At 36.7% G+C, this 18,204-nt stretch overlaps 1 protein-coding gene across 2 annotated transcripts in view; it reads right to left on the bottom strand.

The window, feature by feature from the left end:
- Nucleotides 1–18,204, bottom strand: part of kiaa0825 (KIAA0825 ortholog) — a 188,106-nt gene that overhangs the window by 126,394 nt on the left and 43,508 nt on the right. For both annotated transcript variants that reach the window (XM_048189167.1, XM_048189168.1), the window contains exons 6-9: nt 17,720–17,805; nt 16,133–16,342; nt 7,275–7,540; nt 2,343–2,493 (exon numbers count right to left, since the gene is read on the bottom strand). In XM_048189167.1, coding sequence (XP_048045124.1) covers nt 2,343–2,493; nt 7,275–7,540; nt 16,133–16,342; nt 17,720–17,805 — 713 coding nt within the window. The remainder of the gene's footprint in view (nt 1–2,342; nt 2,494–7,274; nt 7,541–16,132; nt 16,343–17,719; nt 17,806–18,204) is intronic.

The raw sequence follows: 18,204 nt of genomic DNA on the forward strand, positions 1-18,204 counted from the left end.
AGCTAGCGATATTGCTAGAAAAATATTTTTCAAACTTTTGAAGGTGTTTAATATAAATATCTGAAAATGCTTACAAGTATGATTTTAATTTTAATTAACAATATTTATTTTATTTATTTCTTTATTTTATTAACAACTGCAGTCAAGTGAATTCAAAATGCGTACAGCAAAAAAGTAAAAATCTAGTTAAAAATAGTCAATGACTTTTTTTTTTTCAAATCGTTATAAATTTATATATATATATATATATATATATATATATATATATATATATATATATATATATATATATATATATATATATATATATATATATATATATATATATATATACAGTACAGCCCAAAAGTTTGGAACCACTAAGATTTTTAATGTTTTTAAAAGAAGTTTCGTCTGCTCACCAAGGCTACATTTATTTAATTAAAAATACAGTAAAAAACAGTAATATTGTGAAATATTATTACAATTTAAAATAACTGTGTACTATTTAAATATATTTGACAAAGTAATTTATTCCTGTGATGCAAAGCTGAATTTTCAGCATCGTTACTCCAGTCTTCAGTGTCACATGATCCTTCAGAAATCATTCTAATATGCTGATTTGCTGCTCAATAAACATTTATGATTATTTTCAATGTTGAAAACAGTTGTGTACTTTTTTTCAGGATTCCTTGATGAATAGAAAGTTCAAAAGAACAGCATTTATCTGAAATACAAAGCTTCTGTAGCACTATACACTACCGTTCAAAAGTTTGGGGTCAGTAAGAATTTTTATTTTTTTTAAAAGAAATTAAAGAAATGAATACTTTTATTCAGCAAGGATGCATTAAATCAATCAAAAGTGTCAGTAAAGACATTTATAATGTTACAAAAGATTAGATTTCAGATAAACACTGTTCTTTTGAACTTTCTATTCATCAAATAATCCTGAAAAAAAATATTGTACACAAATATTTTATACAATTGTACACATTAAATGTTTCTTGAGCAGCAGATCAGCATATTAGAATGATTTCTGAAGGATCATGTGACACTGAAGACTGGAGTAATGATGCTGAAAATTCAGCTTTGCCATCACAGGAATAAATTACTTTGTTTGAAATATATTCAAATAGAAAACAGTTATTTGTAATAATATTTGTAATAATATTTCACAATATTACTGTTTTTTACTGTATTTTTAATTAAATAAATGTAGCCTTGGTGAGCAGACGAAACTTCTTTTAAAAACATTAAAAATCTTAGTGGTTCCAAACTTTTGGACTGTACTGTATATATATATATATATATATATATATATGTTTTTTTTTTTTAACATCTAAAACATTTTAATAATACAATGCAATTACAATTTTCATTTAATTTTAATCACAGATAATGAAGCAAACAAACCGTTTAATGATAATATTGATTAAATAGATTGATTAAAATGGACAGTATGAACTGATTAATGGAAATCAATGAAGCTAAAATCTCCATATCAACTGCAAAAATAATGAAAAATAATGTTTTCAAATAATTTTGGGAATGTTTTTCCAAATAATCCCCCGTCAACAAAACAAACAGACCTTCAAAATAAAATAAAATAATAAAATAAAATAAAATAAAATAAAATAAAATAAAATAAAATAAAATAAAATAAAATAAAATAAAATAAAATAAAATAAAATAAAATAAAATAAAATAAAATAAAAAATTGGGCATTTAAAGGCATTCCAACATTGCTATAACCACAATGCTAAACTGTATATTGCTTAAAAAAAAAAAAAAATAATAAAATATATCACAAATATATAGTCAATGTTTAATATATTGCCCAGACTGAATGAGTCATTTGAGCCGAATGAATAATTTATTTTTCTTGTTTTTTTTTTTTAATGGAAGAGAAGGTTTTACACAAACACATTCTAGTTCTATAAAATTCAGATCGACTGAGACTGGAATTTGGTTACAAATGTGCATAACATCAAGCTTTTTAAATAAGATGGTATGTATATGTTTTAAAAAAGAGGCTCTTTAATATGGCAGGGGGTTTAAAGATTGAGTTTGGATCAACTAAATAGACAAGGACAATGTGCAAGAGCAGCCAAGAATTTAAGAGGGAGCCTACTTAAGAATACAATGTATCTTTTATTACCCAATGCCACTGCATTTCAATACAAATGCACTTATGTTTTGAATGTGATAAGCCGTTTGACTTAACCACAGCTTTGTCCTTGAGCACACTTCAAAAGTACAGGATGTTTTGTCTTCCAATATCCTAACCCAACCCCAAAGAGAAGCCCTACACGTAACATGAACTATTCTTAAAATATTGCCAGAAAAGCTACAACCATCTGTACCTCGTAAAATGGGTTGGGGTCACTCCAGTAGTGGCTCTCGGCATCCTGCAGTATACTAGTGGCACACACATGGACACAGTAGCTGGTCAGGTGATCGTGCAGGGCTGCCATCACATCCTGGCTTCTCTGAATAGGCAGCAGAGTTAGAGGCCTGGTGTTGGAGACATCAAAGACACAAGGCCTGGTTTAAGGCAAAGGCGGTGTAGTTTACAGGTCAAAGAGCCACTAAGTGATTAATATCAGCAAATGGCTTTTATTATTAGCTGTCAATCATTCAACACCTCCTTATTCCCTTCCCTAATGTTTTCTCACTCCCTCTCTTTAAGTATTCGGCCACACATATGGTCTGATACCCCTTTCTGTCTGTCTATCTCACTCTCTTTCTGTCGCTCATTCTCGGCTAGAACTTTCCAAACACATAGGTGAATAGTTCTATCAGAGCCCACCGGCTCACGTACGTCTCACTCCAGTTCTTTACAATCCAATTACTGCATTTTAGTAAATCTGGCAACCGTCTGACAGGCTGCCTGGCCAGGAAAACCTGGACTTGACAAAGTGTACTATAAACCGGTGAACTTCAGCGGTGCTCACCCTCTCCAAACACTTTTCATTTTATGTACAAATGCACAGGTCAAACCCAGGCTGACTTTTTTAATATACCGTTTTATATTAGATTTTTATCATCCATGGAGAGATTTGGAGTTATTTATGAATTCAGGGGTACCACAGCATAGAGGATCAGACTTCACTGTCATTCCTGACCAAATCCACTATAGAAATATGGTACAGCTTCTGCATTTGATAAATGTACTGTATACTTGGGCCACACATTAAGATCTTAATCAGATGTTTATGCATTTGAAATGCAAATACATGCAAATAAGAAATGTTAAGATTCTAGACTAAGATTCTGGCTAGTTGTTTTCTCGTTGTTGTTGTTGTATTAAGCATAAACCATACTAAATTTCACTATATTTTCTTTAAAAAGAATCATACTATATTTAAAATGAAGTAAAATAAAATAAGATTTTTAATAAGCTTACACAACGGTTGTCTTGTTTTAAAGACATTTATAGCTGTTTAGTGGAATACAAAACAAAACAATTAAGAAAATTGTATGTTTTTACTTGATCTTACCATTAAAAATGTCTTTCATTGGTCTAGATAGCTCAAAGAATTATTAAAGTGGGGTTAGGGTTAGGGTTAGGGTTAGGGTAGACTACCTTTTGAAAGTCTGGGGTTCAACAAGGCTACATATTTATTTAATCAAAAATACTGTAAAAATGTGAAATATTATTAAAATAAAATACCCAATATAATAAAATATTCAGTATAATAAAGAGACGAATGAAATAAACATGGCTTTAAGTTTTTCACGTGGTTCTAACAGTAGTATTCATGTTGGAAATACTACAGAAATTAAAGCAATCAAATGTAAAATAACACTGGATAGTTTTCATTGTGAAAATGAAATACAGATTAATGCTTACAATTAAAGTTACAAAAGGTATTCAGTCAAGAGCAGTGAATTTCTCTTTTGCTTTGTTCTTTGATTAACATGACAGACAGCAGCAGGTTTATTAGGCTGCTGTCACTTTAAGAGCTTGTGCATGGATGGATCCAATATACTGTTACACAACAACAAAGAACAATTACCAATTGTAAAAAGTGCTATATAAATAAATTTGACTTGACTTGACTTGACAACATGCCTTTTCTCTGAAATATTTCCGTTACAAGACTGACTGTATTTACCTGAATACTAGTCAAGATTTTGTATGTATTTGACCGTTTAAGCGCAATAAGCCAAGAAAAAGAACTAATTTTGGTACTCGCAAGCTGTTTGAGAGGCAGCTTTATGAGAGTGCCACTTTAGATCAGTTTTGGTGTGAGTGCGAAACCTCCACAAATGACTAAAAGTATTTAACCGGAGCGAACGAAACAAGTGAATGAGAGGAGGCTGGTGTGTGTCAATTCGCCGTCGGAGAGAAGAGAGAGTGAGAATGCGCAGCAGGTATCGGTGTATCGATACTGCAGAATAGGAGTATTGGAACTTTTTCAGATATTTCAGTACTATCAATACATATCGAAATATCAATATTTGTGACACTGCTTCAGTGTCATGATCCTTCAGAAATCATTCTAATATGCTGATTTGCTGCTCAAGAAACATTTCTTCATTATTAACAATGTTGAAAACAGTTGTGCTGCTTATTATTTTTGTGTAAACCTTACTTTTTTCTGGATTATTTGATGAATACAAAGTTCAAAAGAACAGCATTTATTTGAAACAGAAATGTGTTGAAACATTATACTTGCCTTTACTGTCACTTGCTACGTATTAATTAGTTAAAAGAAAATCAAATGTACAAACAGGAGCTTGGTGCTTAAAGCAGAACTAAGTAACTTTTTTTACCTTCATAAATACAGTAGTTTTCTAAATCCTTACGATGGTTAATTGACTTGTAGTGGTGTGTTTGAGGCGTGCACTAACCCCCTCTGGCACGTCTATGCCAGAAAACAGCACTTGCAATCTCGCCTCATGTTCACGCGAGAGTGACAAAATGCTTTACGGTAATTCAATATACACATAGCGACCTCACTTTATAAGACAATTTCGAAAATTACCCACCTTCATCGAGATTTCTTGTACTGTATTTGCAAAACTACTGCACTGGTGAGCTTGGAGTATTTACGACAGTGTGATTCGCTGAAGGAACCTGTAGGGGGAGCTTCGCAAATCTTACTGAGTTCCGCTGAACTTTTAAAAAAAAGATGTAATATAAGTCTAAGGTGTCCCCTGAATGTGTCTGTGAAGTTTCAGCTCAAAATACCCCATAGTTTTTTTTTTTTATTAATTTTAACTGCCTATTTTGGGGCATCATTATAAATGAGCCGATTCAGGGCTACTGGCCCTTTAATTCTCGTGCTCCACGCCCACGGAGCTCGCGCTTGCCTTGAACAGTGCATAAACAAAGTTTACACAGCTAATATAACCCTCAAATGGATCTTTACAAAGTGTTTGTCATGCATGCGTCGGATTATGTGAGTATTGTATACTGTTATATTGTTTACATTGATTCTGAATGAATTTGAGGCTGTGCTCCGTGGCTAACGGCTAATGCTACACTGTTGGAGAGATTTATAAAGAATGAAGTTGTGTTTATGAATTATACAGACTGCAAGTGTTTAATAATGAAAATAGCGACGGCTCTTGTCTCCGTGAATACAGTCAGAAACGGTGGTAACTTTAACCACATTTAACAGTACATTAGCAACATGCTAACGAAACATTTAGAAAGACAATTTACAAATATCACTAAAAATATCATGATATCATGGATCATGTCAGTTATTATTGCTTCATCTGCCATTTTTCGCTATTGTTCTTGCTTGCTTACCTAGTCTGTTGATTCACCTGTGCAGATCCAGACGTTACTGGCTGCCCTTGTCTAATGCCTTTCATAATGTTGGGAACATGGGCTGGCATATTGCAAATATTGGGGGCGTACACCCCGACTGTTACGTAACAGTCGGTGTTATGTTGAGATTCGCCTGTTCTTCAGAGGTCTTTTAAACAAATGAGATTTATATAAGAAGGAGGAAACAATGGAGTTTGAGACTCACTGTATGTCATTTCCATGTACTGAACTCTTGTTATTTAACTATGCCAAGATAAATTAAATTTTTCATTCAAGGGCACTGTGACGAGCAGGGCGGGCGAGAGCCGTGAGGGAACGGCTCGAGTCTCTCACGGAGGAGCTCCGGAGGCATAAAAGGAGGAGCGAAGACGGTGAAGGACGAGAGAGGACCAGGCCTGGACTTTACGTTATGTTTTATTATGTTTGTGTGGCCGGCAGACGTCTGCGAGGGTCTGCCGGCATTACTTTCGTTTTGTTCTTTGTTTATTTTACATTAAAGTTACGTTGAATGTTCGCCGGTTCCCGCCTCCTTCTTCCCACATTTACGAACATCGTTACATTGGTGCCGAAACCCGGGAGGAAGGAGGGACATGCTGTCGAAGAGCCCTCGCTGCTGAGAGGGATCGCGGTGCTGCGGAGTTCGGGCAGCGCGGGAGTGTGTGTAGACCGCGAGAGGCTGCCCGAGGCGGTGGTGCTGGAGCCTAGTGACAGGTGGGACGGAGAGCTCGAGGCTGTGCCCCTGGGACGAGGTGGGGTGGCTGCCGTCCAAGAGGGAGCGGAGGAGTCGCGCCGTTTGCCGTGGGCCGGAGCCTGCTGCCGTCCGCCATAAAGGGGAGGAGCAGGGAACGGGGGACTCGCTGCCGGCTGCCCTCAGTCCGGAGGAGCCATCGCCGGCCGCCAGGAGGCGGTCGAGGATCGGGCCGTCCACCGAGCGTCCAGTGCCACCGCATGGCACCGCGAGGAAGAGCCTCCCGGCTGGCTGAGGACCGAGCAGCAGTGTGTCGGGGAACCGGACCAAGAATTTTTTTTTCTCTTTTTTCCTCTCTCCCCTCTCTCGTCCTGTCGCTCCCCTTGCTTCCGTCTCCTTTCTCTCGTCTCGTCTGTCCTTACCCCCAGGTGCTGCGGCCGCCGAGACAGTCCCCGGGGGGGAGTAGAGCGCAGTCTCGGGAGTACCCCCCGGCCTGCGAGGGGCGATGGGGGTATGTGACGAGCAGGGCGGGCGAGAGCCGTGAGGGAACGGCTCGAGTCTCTCACGGAGGAGCTCCGGAGGCATAAAAGGAGGAGCGAAGACCGTGAAGGACGAGAGAGGACCAGGCCTGGACTTTACGTTATGTTTTATTATGTTTGTGTGGCCGGCAGACGTCTGCGAGGGTCTGCCGGCATTACTTTCGTTTTGTTCTTTGTTTATTTTACATTAAAGTTACGTTGAATGTTCGCCGGTTCCCGCCTCCTTCTTCCCACATTTACGAACATCGTTACAGGCACCTTTAATAAAATGAGTGTAACTCACATGCGTGTGGAATCTCTGAGCTGGCTTTCATAGTGAGTGAGCGTCTGGTGAATGTAGACACTTGTGGCCATCAGAATGGGCAGGTTCTTGAGTGGAGCTGAGGCTGGCACTTCCCCTGCTCTTTCCTCTAGCCTCGTCAGTAGGAAAGAGGTCACACGGCCACACACCTCCACGTAGCTGGAGCACACGGGCAGCAGGGTGTCCTCTCTAAATGCCACAGCCAGAGGGAGAAAAGCATCCATCTGCTCCAGGACATCTGCACAGAACTGGAAATACAGTGAATATTTGAATGCTTTCTCTAATAATACTCTATGATCAATAGATAATCAATACTTGTGCCTTAAATGGTTAGTTCACCCAAAAATGAAAATTCCGTCATTAATTACTCACCCTTGTGTCGTTCCACATCCGTAAGTCCTTCGTTCATCTTTGGAACACAAATGAAGATCTTTTTGATGAAATACGAGAACTTTCTGTCCCTCCATAGAGATCCAATGCAACTACCATTTTCAAGGTCCGGAAAGGTAGGAAAGACATCATTAAAGTGACTCCAGTGGTTTAACCTCAATTTTGTGAAGCGACGTGAGTGCTTTGTTTGCGCAAAAAAAAACAATTTACCACTTTATTTATGAAAATATTGATCTGCAGCGCTCACGCGAGAACTGACATTGTTGCGTGAACACGCTTCGGATAGTATTATTTTGTAAATAAAGTGGTAAATTATGTGTTTTTGCGCAAAAACAAAGCACTCACGTCTTCCCTACCTTTCCGGACCTTGAAAGTGGCAGTTGCATTGGATCTCTAAGGAGGGGCAGAAAGCTCTCGGATTTCATCAAAAATATCACCATCTGTTTTCCGAAGATGAACGAAGGACTTACAGGTGTGGAACGAAACAAGGGTGAGTGAATTAATGACAGAATTTTCATTTTTGGGTGAACTAACCCTTTAATGTGTCCCCCAGATAATAAGAGAAAGAGTGGTTGGCTTAGGAAATGACACAACGTAACATATTGAAGTACATGAACAACCTGAAGGCTTCATCTTTGACACTGACAGATTTATTTTTTAACGCTTAAGAACATGTTTGGTGCAACTATACTGTTATCCGCACTAGACAGGCTTCCTTACTATCATGACCATTCAGTGCAATTATTTGCAGATAGTTATTGTGAAATAACTTTCAGGTACTCCATCCTGTCCCTCTTAAATCGACAAAAAGCATAATACACTAAGAAATTCTTTATCGTACTACACTCAAACTTCCCTTTTTGAAGACCGAAATTGCATTTCAGCAGCTCACACAACTCTACCATATGCGAATCGACTAGCATTTATTGTAACAGAATAACTGAATCATCCATGCCGATATGACTGTGTGAGACGTTCAGGGCCATTTTCGGATTCAAATACCTGCAGTTCCCCTCCTGTGGTGCCTGGAGAGAGAAGCAACACTTATCTCATTTTTCCACATTTGTCCTGAAGGAAACAGAGAATCAGCACTGGTATTTTCTCTTCAAAATGATTACGAAAGTGTGTGTGCCTGTTACATCTGCCTTGCATTGCCTCAGGAGACACGCTGCTTGAAAGGAAGACCCCTAAGGGTTATTGCCAAAAAGAGGCAGCCCTGGAACAGAACATACACCTAACTTCCTCCACCCATATTTCTCCAACACTTGACAAATGAAGACATCATTGTGGATCTATCCCCATCTACCGCTTCCATTCCTCCCTTTCTCCATCCCTCCTCCCAGCCACACATGTTTAATGCAGATCAGCGGTAACGGCAGCAGATCGGGCCATGCTGAAGAGCCAGACGCACGTGCTGGGTTCACTGTCGAATTTATATACCTATAGAAATGAGTTACGATGCTGGGCTATTCGAGAGCAGTAAAATAGACGTGTGCGTTGTATATATCTCCCTCCTCTCCACCCTTTCCCCCTTCCACAGGGAGTTACCATGTCCCAAGGCCTCTGCGAACATGGAGGAAAAAACCCAGCACATGTTAAATGGAAACTTTTTCCAATAGCAGGTCTATCAATCAAGAAAGAGGTGACTTCATACTTCTCCACTAAACTTCAGTATCTGCATTACACAGCCTGCCATTTCACTATGTCCAGACACAACAGACGCAGCACGCTAGCGTTATCACCATAACTAAATTTTAGTAGCAATATAAATGAGATTTCTCTTTTCTAAAAGAGATCACTCTTTTATTTGAAAAAAAAAAGTTTATTATATCAACTGTACTAGAATTACTTGTTTGTTTGTTTTTTTCTGTATAATTAGTACATTTTAATAAATATTATTTATAAATATTATAACAAACTATAACTAAAAATTAAATGACTTTAAAAAAAAAACTGCATGCTGTAATTCATTAATAAATGCTGTAAAAATTATTTAAATATTGCTTTTTCAGTTAAATGAACAAATAAAATGTCAGTAAAATAATAAAATTATAATTATAAAAGACAATTATTACTTAGTAGTGTATTATTATATTAACTTTAATATTATAATTACTTAGTATTATTACAAAATTTGATTCATTATTTTAATAATACACAATAACTATAAATATTAAAAAAACAAAATGATGGTATGCTGCAAGTATTTATCAATTAAATAAATATTGCTGACAAACAAAAAGTCATTAATATGGTAATTATAATGAAATTATAATTATAAAAGAAAATTATTATAATTTATTTATATTTTATTATATAATATATACTATATTAAGTTGTATTCAATTATAAATTATATTTTATTACATGATTTATATTATATTATATTTTATTATAGTTTTTATATTAGTATAGTTAGAAAATTTAAATAAATCTCATTAATTAATATCATCATCATAATAATCTATACCAATAAATATTACCTATTTAAATTAAAACAATGGAATGTTGCATTTATCATTTTTGTACAAAAAACAGTAAAGAAATTAAAGAAATTATGAACCATGAGTGATTTTCAAGTTTTTCTAATTAATATTGCTTGATTAATATTACAGGGTTAGTTCACCCAAAAATGAAAATTCTGTCACTAATTACTCACCCTCATGTCGTTCCACACCCGTAAGACCTTCGTTCATCTTCGGAACACAAATTAAGATATTTTTGATAAAATCTGATGGCTCAGTGAGGCCTCCATTGCCAGCAAGATAATTAACACTTTCAGATGGCCAGAAAGCTACTAAAGACATATTTAAAACAGTTCATGTGAATACAATGGTTCAACCTTAATGTTATGAAGTGACGAGAATACTTTTTGTTCACCAAAAAAACAAATCTGATGATGGGTGATTTTAAATTTTTATCAAAAATATCTTAATTTGTGTCTTACGGGTGTGGAATGACATGAGGATTAGTAATTAATGACAGAATTTTCATTTTTGGCTGAATTAACCTTTTAAGAGTCAGTGACAGGTCAATGGACCTTCACTGCAAGGCCTAACAGACCTAACAGACCAAAAAAAAAAAAAAAAAAAAATCAGATTTTCCTTTCCTGTTCACATCCACTTAAGACAAATCAACTGTGTTTGCATTAATATCCCATCAAGATTTCGACGACATTTTGACCAAGAGGTGCATTTGACCACTTATGCATAGCCATATTACAACATGACCTCTTGCACATATTGGCACTCTGTATTATGATACTGATACGAAAACTGGTATAATGTTTACTAATGCTGCTTTTGACATCCCTAAAGTGCGCTAAGAGACCCGCCAACCGGAAGCCCCTAAAGGCTGAACAGGTCTTGAAACAGTCGGTCGATTGGACAGCGAGTCGATAACAGGCTGAGTGTTGTTGTTATAAGCTTAGTGGGAAGTGTGAGAGAGATGTGGGCGAGAATGCAAAGATTCGCCCCAATCCAAGGTGATGAGCACCCGAGAGGTGTCGGTGAGATTTATGGCTTTCTAAAGCCTGCTGCTCCGGTTCGGAGAACCCTTAACTAGAGCAGATCAAAGATATGGATTCCAATAGGACAGCCACCGCAAGGTTATTTCTCAGCAAAGCTTTAAAACATTTAAGAGCTCAACTCTGCAGCGGTCTTCTTGCACCTTTGAACAGTGCTAAATCCTTCTCCTCACACAGGGTTAAGGACGATCGTCAACGTGAGGTGGTCAATAGCTGGATCGCGGTTTCAGGTTGATAAATGGTTTGCTGAAATATTATGCAGACAGGAGGTCTGGCAACTCTGAGAGTTCGAAACAAAGCATGAATGTATGAATATGAATGGGTGAAGTATTGATCTCTGTAATGCATCTGGTCTGACTATGCTCTGGCTAAGTCGGATCTGGGCTAGCATAACGCCGCCTACTTATGGGCCGTGTTGACATGTGTCAAAAAGAAGGGGTTCTCAGACACTCTGGGTAGCAGAGAATGCAAATAAATGCACATGCTAACCTTTGAGATGAGGGCTGCTCATTCTGAAGCACTGACCTACACGTAAATGTGTTGTACAGGTCTTGAGTGCGAACAAATTTTGACACTTGTTAGTGATGTGGTTCCAGGGGTGTCGGCAGCATCAATGAAATGGTATGGAAATCAGACATGAACGCTGACGTTCTAAACTTCATGAAGATGAGGCCATGTTGTGCAAAAGCATCTTTTTTGTTGTTGTTCGACAAAGGTTTTAAAGGGTTAGTTCACCCAAAAAAAGAAAATAATGCCATTTATTACTCACACTCATGCCATTCCACACCCGTAAGACCTTCGTTAATCTTCGGAACACAAATATTTTTGTTGAAATCCGATGGCTCAGTGAGGCCTCCATAGTCAGCAATGACATTTCCTCTCTCAAAATCCATTAATGTACTAAAAACATATTTAAATCAGTTCATGTGAGTACAGTGGTTCAATATTAATAATATAAGGCGACGAGAATATTTTTGGTGCGCCAAAAAAACTAAATAACGACTTATATAGTGATGGCCGATTTCAAAACACTGCTTCAGGAATGAATCAGCGTATCGAATCAGTGATTCGGATCGCGTGTCAAACAGCCAAACTACTGAAATCACGTGACTTTGGCGCTCCAAGCCGCTGATTCAACACGCTGATTCATTATGCTCCGAAGCTTCCTGAAGCAGTGTTTTGAAATCAGCCATCACTAAATCATTTTTTTTTTTTTTTTTTTTTTTGGCACACAAAAAAATATTCTCATCACTTTATAATATTAATATTGAACCACTGAATTCACATTAACTGATTTAAATATGATTTTAGTGGCCTTTATGGATCTTGAGAGAGGAAATGTCATTGCTCCCTATGCAGGCCTCACTGAGCCATCGGATTTCAACAAAAATATCTCAATTTGCATTCCGAAGATTAATGAAGGTCTTACGGGTGTGGAACGGCATGAGGGTGAGTAATAAATGACAGAATTTTCATTTTTGGGTGAACTAACCCTTTAAAGCTGGTTTGCATGTATGAAAAGGCAGAAATATGAAAATACTCAAAAAGAATATACTGTATTTTCGGGAAAATAAGTTGCACCTAAAATTTGTTTGTATGTATGCATACTCTATTTTGCGTGTTTGACGTTAGTAGCATTATATATTTTGCTTCAGAATATAAGTAGCATTATGCTTCAGATGATAAAAACACTGCAAAATAAAGTCCGGAAAATACGGTTTGTAATGTAATATTTGGGTTGGTAAGAATTTTAAATGTGTTTGAAACCTGGAAGTCTTCTATGCTCACACATCAGTTTGATTAATTTCACAGTAATATTGTTAAATATTATCACAATCTAAAATAATACAATTTCTAATTTCTAATAATCTAAAATTTCTATTAATACATTACATTTTATAATGCAATTTATTACTGTAATGGTAAAGCAAAATTTTCAGCAGCCATTACTCCAGTCTTCAGTGTCACATGGTCCTTCAGAAATCATTCTAATATGATGATTTGGTGCTCAAGAAAGAATTCTTATTATTATCAATATTGAAAACAGTTAACATACCTATTGTAACATAACATTTTTTGTTGAAACCATTTTTTTTTTCCAGGACTTTGATGAATAGAAAGTTCAAAAGAATGGCAATGTACAATCTGAAATCAAAATATGTGTGTGTGTGTCTGTGTCTGTGTGTTTTAAGTTTTATTGACTTTTGTCTTGTGTGGATATGAATGAATTATGTTTTTAACAAGAAAAAAAGGGCTGGTGCAGGGGGCATGCATGGACCGAAACACCTGCATCCTATCCAAGCTCCTTTGGGGCTGTGATGGCTCATCAATCTGCCTGAGCTGCAGCGAATGGAGCTTGTCTCAGACGGGGATCTCCGTGATGAGGGATAAAATGAGGCAAGACACTGGGCCGTAGAGCAAACCCACAGGACCAGAGAGGCTCCTGGAGCCACGGTGCCAGACATGTCATGTCATTGTGAACCACTGGAGTATTTCGAAAGAGACTGGAAAGGTAAGGAAATATTCACAAATCCATCACAAAAACATTCCTCTATAGGTCTGTCCTAGCAAGCTGCCTTGATGCATACTGCCAACAAGCTTCCTCATTCAAAAGAGACTATTTGGAATGCTCTACAGTACATGGGCAGAAACTCTGTGCACCGCATGAATAGTGTTCAGTTGCTAAGCTAACATGATGCTATAATAAGTATATAAACAAGTCATTAAAAGGGTAGTTCACCTAAAAATTAATATGATCCCATGATTTACTCATAGGTGTATATGACTTTCTTCTTTCAGTCACACAATCAGAGTTATATTGAAAAATATTCTGGCTCTTCCAAGCTTAATAATGGGAGTGAATAGTAACCGACATTTTGAAGACCAAAAAAGCACATCCATCTATCATAGAAGTAATCCCTATGGCTCCAGGGTGTTAATAAAGGCCTTCTGAAGTGAAGCATTTATGTAAGAAAAACATTTATTTTGTTTATAATGTTTATAATTTTATATACTATAAAACTAGCTTCCGGTAATGTCCGTCCACGCGTTCACAAGAGAGTCGAGTTTCGGCGTATGACATAGGATGTAGGAGTAGCATAAGCTTAGGTGAAAGTAGACTCGCAGTTTAAACAAATTGGGCTGGGGAAAAAACTCAAGCTCCTCCGACATTTCTCTTTAAAAATTCTCATTTTTGACTATTTCGTGACCATTGTTTTGTTTTGCTCTATCCTCTGCGCTTCTGTGTTCGTCAATACGTCATGTGTCGGGTCAAAGTTCACTCTTCCGCTGTAATCGACTAGCGTACGGAAGCCAGTGATTCTAGTTTATAAACTTATAAATATGGGTATATTTTTACAGAAACGCATCGCTTCATTTCAGAAGGCCTTTATTAACCCCCTGGAGCCGTATGGATTACTTTTATTATTGATGGATGTGCTTTTTTGGGCCTTAAAATATCAGTTTCTATTCACCCATTATAAAGCTTGGAAGAGCCAGAATATTTTTTAATATAACTCTGTGTTTGACAGGAATAATCATATAAAGTCATATACACCTAGGATGGCTTGAGGGTGAGTAAATTATGGGATAATTTTCATTTTAAAGGGTTAGTTCACCCAAAAATGAAAATAATGTCATTTATTACTCACCCTCATGTCGTTCCACACCCGTAAGACCTTCGTTAATCTTCGGAACACAAATTAAGATATTTTTGTTGAAATCCGATGGCTCTGTGAGGCCTCCATAGCCAACAATGACATTTCCTCTCTCAAGATCCATTAATGTACTAAAAACAAATTTAAATCAGTTCATGTGAGTACAGTGGTTCAGTATTAATAATATAAAGCGATGAGAATATTTTTGGTGCACCAGAAAAACTAATTAACGACTTATTTAGTGATGGCTGATTTCAAAACACTGCTTCAGGGAGCTTCTGAGCGTTATGATTCTTCTGTGTCGAATCATGATTCGGATCGCGTGTCAAACCGCCAAACTGCTGAAATCACATGACTTTGGTGCTCCGAACCGCTGATTCAACAAGTTCATTCATAATGCTCCGAAGCTTCCTGAAGCAGTGTTTTGAAATCGGCCATCACTATATAAGTCGTTTTTTTATTTATTTTTTTATTTTGGCGCACCAAAAATATTCTTGTCGCTTTATAATATTAATATTGAACTGATTTAAATATGTTTTTAGTACCTTTATGGATCTTGAGAGAGGAAATGTCATTGCTCCCTATGCAGGCCTCACGGAGCCATCGGATTTCAACAAAAAATATCTTAATTTGTGTTCCGAAGATTAACGAAGGTCTTATGGGTGTGGAACGACATGAGGGTGAGTAATAAATGACAGAATTTTCATTTTTGGGTGAACTAATCCTTTCATATATTTTGAATATATTATCAGTCCGAAGTTTGGGGTCAGAAAGATTTTTTTTTTTTTTTTAAGAAATTCATACTTTTTTTTAGCAAGGACACATTAAATTGATCAAAAGTGACAGAAGCAACATTTATAATGTAACAAAAGATTTATATTTCAAATAAATAATATTATAAATTTTCAATTCATCAAACAATCCTGAAAAAAATCACATTTTACAAAATATATATAAACAAATACAATTATAACATTAAGTAGAATAACTTTTTTCATTATTTTTTATAATAATAATAATAAATGTTTCTTGAACACCAAATCAGCATATTAGAATGATTTCTGAAGGATAATGTGACACTGAAGACTGAAGTAATGATGCTGAAAATAAATTGCATTTTATTATATATATATATATATATATATATATATATATATATATATGAACACATACATATTTATTCATACATACATATATGTGTGTATATGTGTGTGGTTCTTCATTTACTATTTAAATTACTGAAGTTTGAATTTTGAAATTTAAATTACCTTTGCCATCATCTTTGGAGAGTCTCTCTCTGGAGCGTGTCTGTGGGTAACAGGGGCTATGGAGATGTTAGCAGAGCCCGATGCATGTGCAGCTTCCTCCTGCTGCAGATTCTTACTGCACACGTCATCCAACACCACCTTCACACAGTGAGCCATCTGAGGAATGAGGTCTCTGAACGCAGCCCTCCACCCAAACTCAAGACACACCACCTAAACACACACACACACACACACACACACACACACACACACACACACACACACACACACACACACACACACACACACACACACATCTGGTCAGATTGGAATATATTTGAATGGTTTCAAAACAAAACATGCATTTAAGGATATGATAATGTATAGTGCTGCTTGCCCATGAAAGATTCCCCAACACAATAATATGGTGTTGCTAGGGTATTATAGTATTTTGACTCAATATTTAGGGTTAGGGTTTTGTTTAAAGGTGCCCTAGAATCAAAAATTGAATTTACCTTGGCATAGTTGAATAACAAGAGTTCAGTACATGGAAATGACATACAGTGAGTCTCAAACACCCTTGTTTCCTTCTTCTTGTGTAAATCTCATTTGTTTAAAAGACCTCAGAAAAACAGGCGAATCTCAACATAACACAGACTGTGATCATTAATATGTATTACCCTAATAGCATATGCCAGCCCATGTTCAAGGCATTAGACAAGGGCAGCCAGTATTAACGTCTGGATCTGTGCACAGCTGAATCATCAGACTAGGTAAGGAAGCAAGAACAATAGCGAAAAATGGCAGATGGAGCAATAATAACTGACATGATCCATGATTACATGATATTTTTAGTGATATTTGTGAATTGTCTTTCTAAATGTTTCGTTAGCATGTTGCTAATGTACTGTTAAATGTGGTTAAAGTTACCATCGTTTCTGACTGTATTCACGGAGACAAGAGAGCCGTCGTTATTTTCATTTTTAAACACTTGCAGTCTGTATAATTCATAAACACAACTTCATTCTTTATAAATCTCTCCAACAGTGTGTAATGTTAGCTTTAGACACGGAGCACTATCAAACTCATTCAGAATCAAATGTAAACATCCAAATAAATACTATACTCACATGATCTGACGCATGCATGCAGTATGCATGACGAACATTTTGTAAAGATCCATTTGAGGGTTATATTAGCTGTGTGAACTTTGTAAATGCACTGTATTATAGTCGAGAGCTTGGGGGGCAGGGAGCGCGCGATTTAAAGGGGCCGCAGCCTGAATCGGTGCATAGTTAATGATGCCCCAAAATAGGCAGTTAAAAAATAATAATTTTAAAAAATCTATGGGGTATTTTGAGCTGAAACTTCACAGACACATTCAGGGGACACCTTAGACTTATATTACATCTTGTAAAAACTGGTTCTAGGGCACCTTTAAATTCTTTACCCTGAGTAAGAGCAATAGAGATGTTGTTGATTACAATAAAAATGCATTTAGTAAAGTTCTATATTGGAGGGTTGTTTCAAAAGTCATAATGGTGCAATGAAAAAAAAATGTTTGATGGTATTTGCACCAGAAGTGATTAAATAAGGGATGTGTATCACCTCTGTACTTTGCAGCACAAGATCAGTAGCGGCTTTGTCTTCTGCTGTCGTCACCTCCATATCATCCCTGACCTTCTTCGGGACCCCTGCATGGAAAAAGCAAAAACACACAAAATGCATCTACAGTAAACTGTCACTACAGCTTTACGAAAGGAAGTGAGCTCCAAATCCTCTAATTTCCAGCTCATTAAAACATTTCACACAGGAACATCTCATATGTTCCGTTAGCATATTATCATATGCATTCCCGCTCTAAACAGTGCCTTTAGAAAAGAAGCCAATGTGTGGGGTGCCAGGGTCAGGCCAGGTCAACATATTAAACTCCTCTGCGCAGTGACGATCTACAAACCAACAACGTGATTCACTCAATAAAGTGGGGAAAAAACTAAAAAGTAGACGCAGTAATTGCAACAGTAAGCTTTGTTAAATTCGGAGGCTTTGGAGTTGATTTGAACCCCTGATAGCTATGGCCATATCTGGGCTAA

Source organism: Megalobrama amblycephala, linkage group LG4 (genome assembly GCF_018812025.1).
Source record: "Megalobrama amblycephala isolate DHTTF-2021 linkage group LG4, ASM1881202v1, whole genome shotgun sequence".
Classification (NCBI taxonomy): Eukaryota; Metazoa; Chordata; class Actinopteri; order Cypriniformes; family Xenocyprididae; genus Megalobrama; species Megalobrama amblycephala.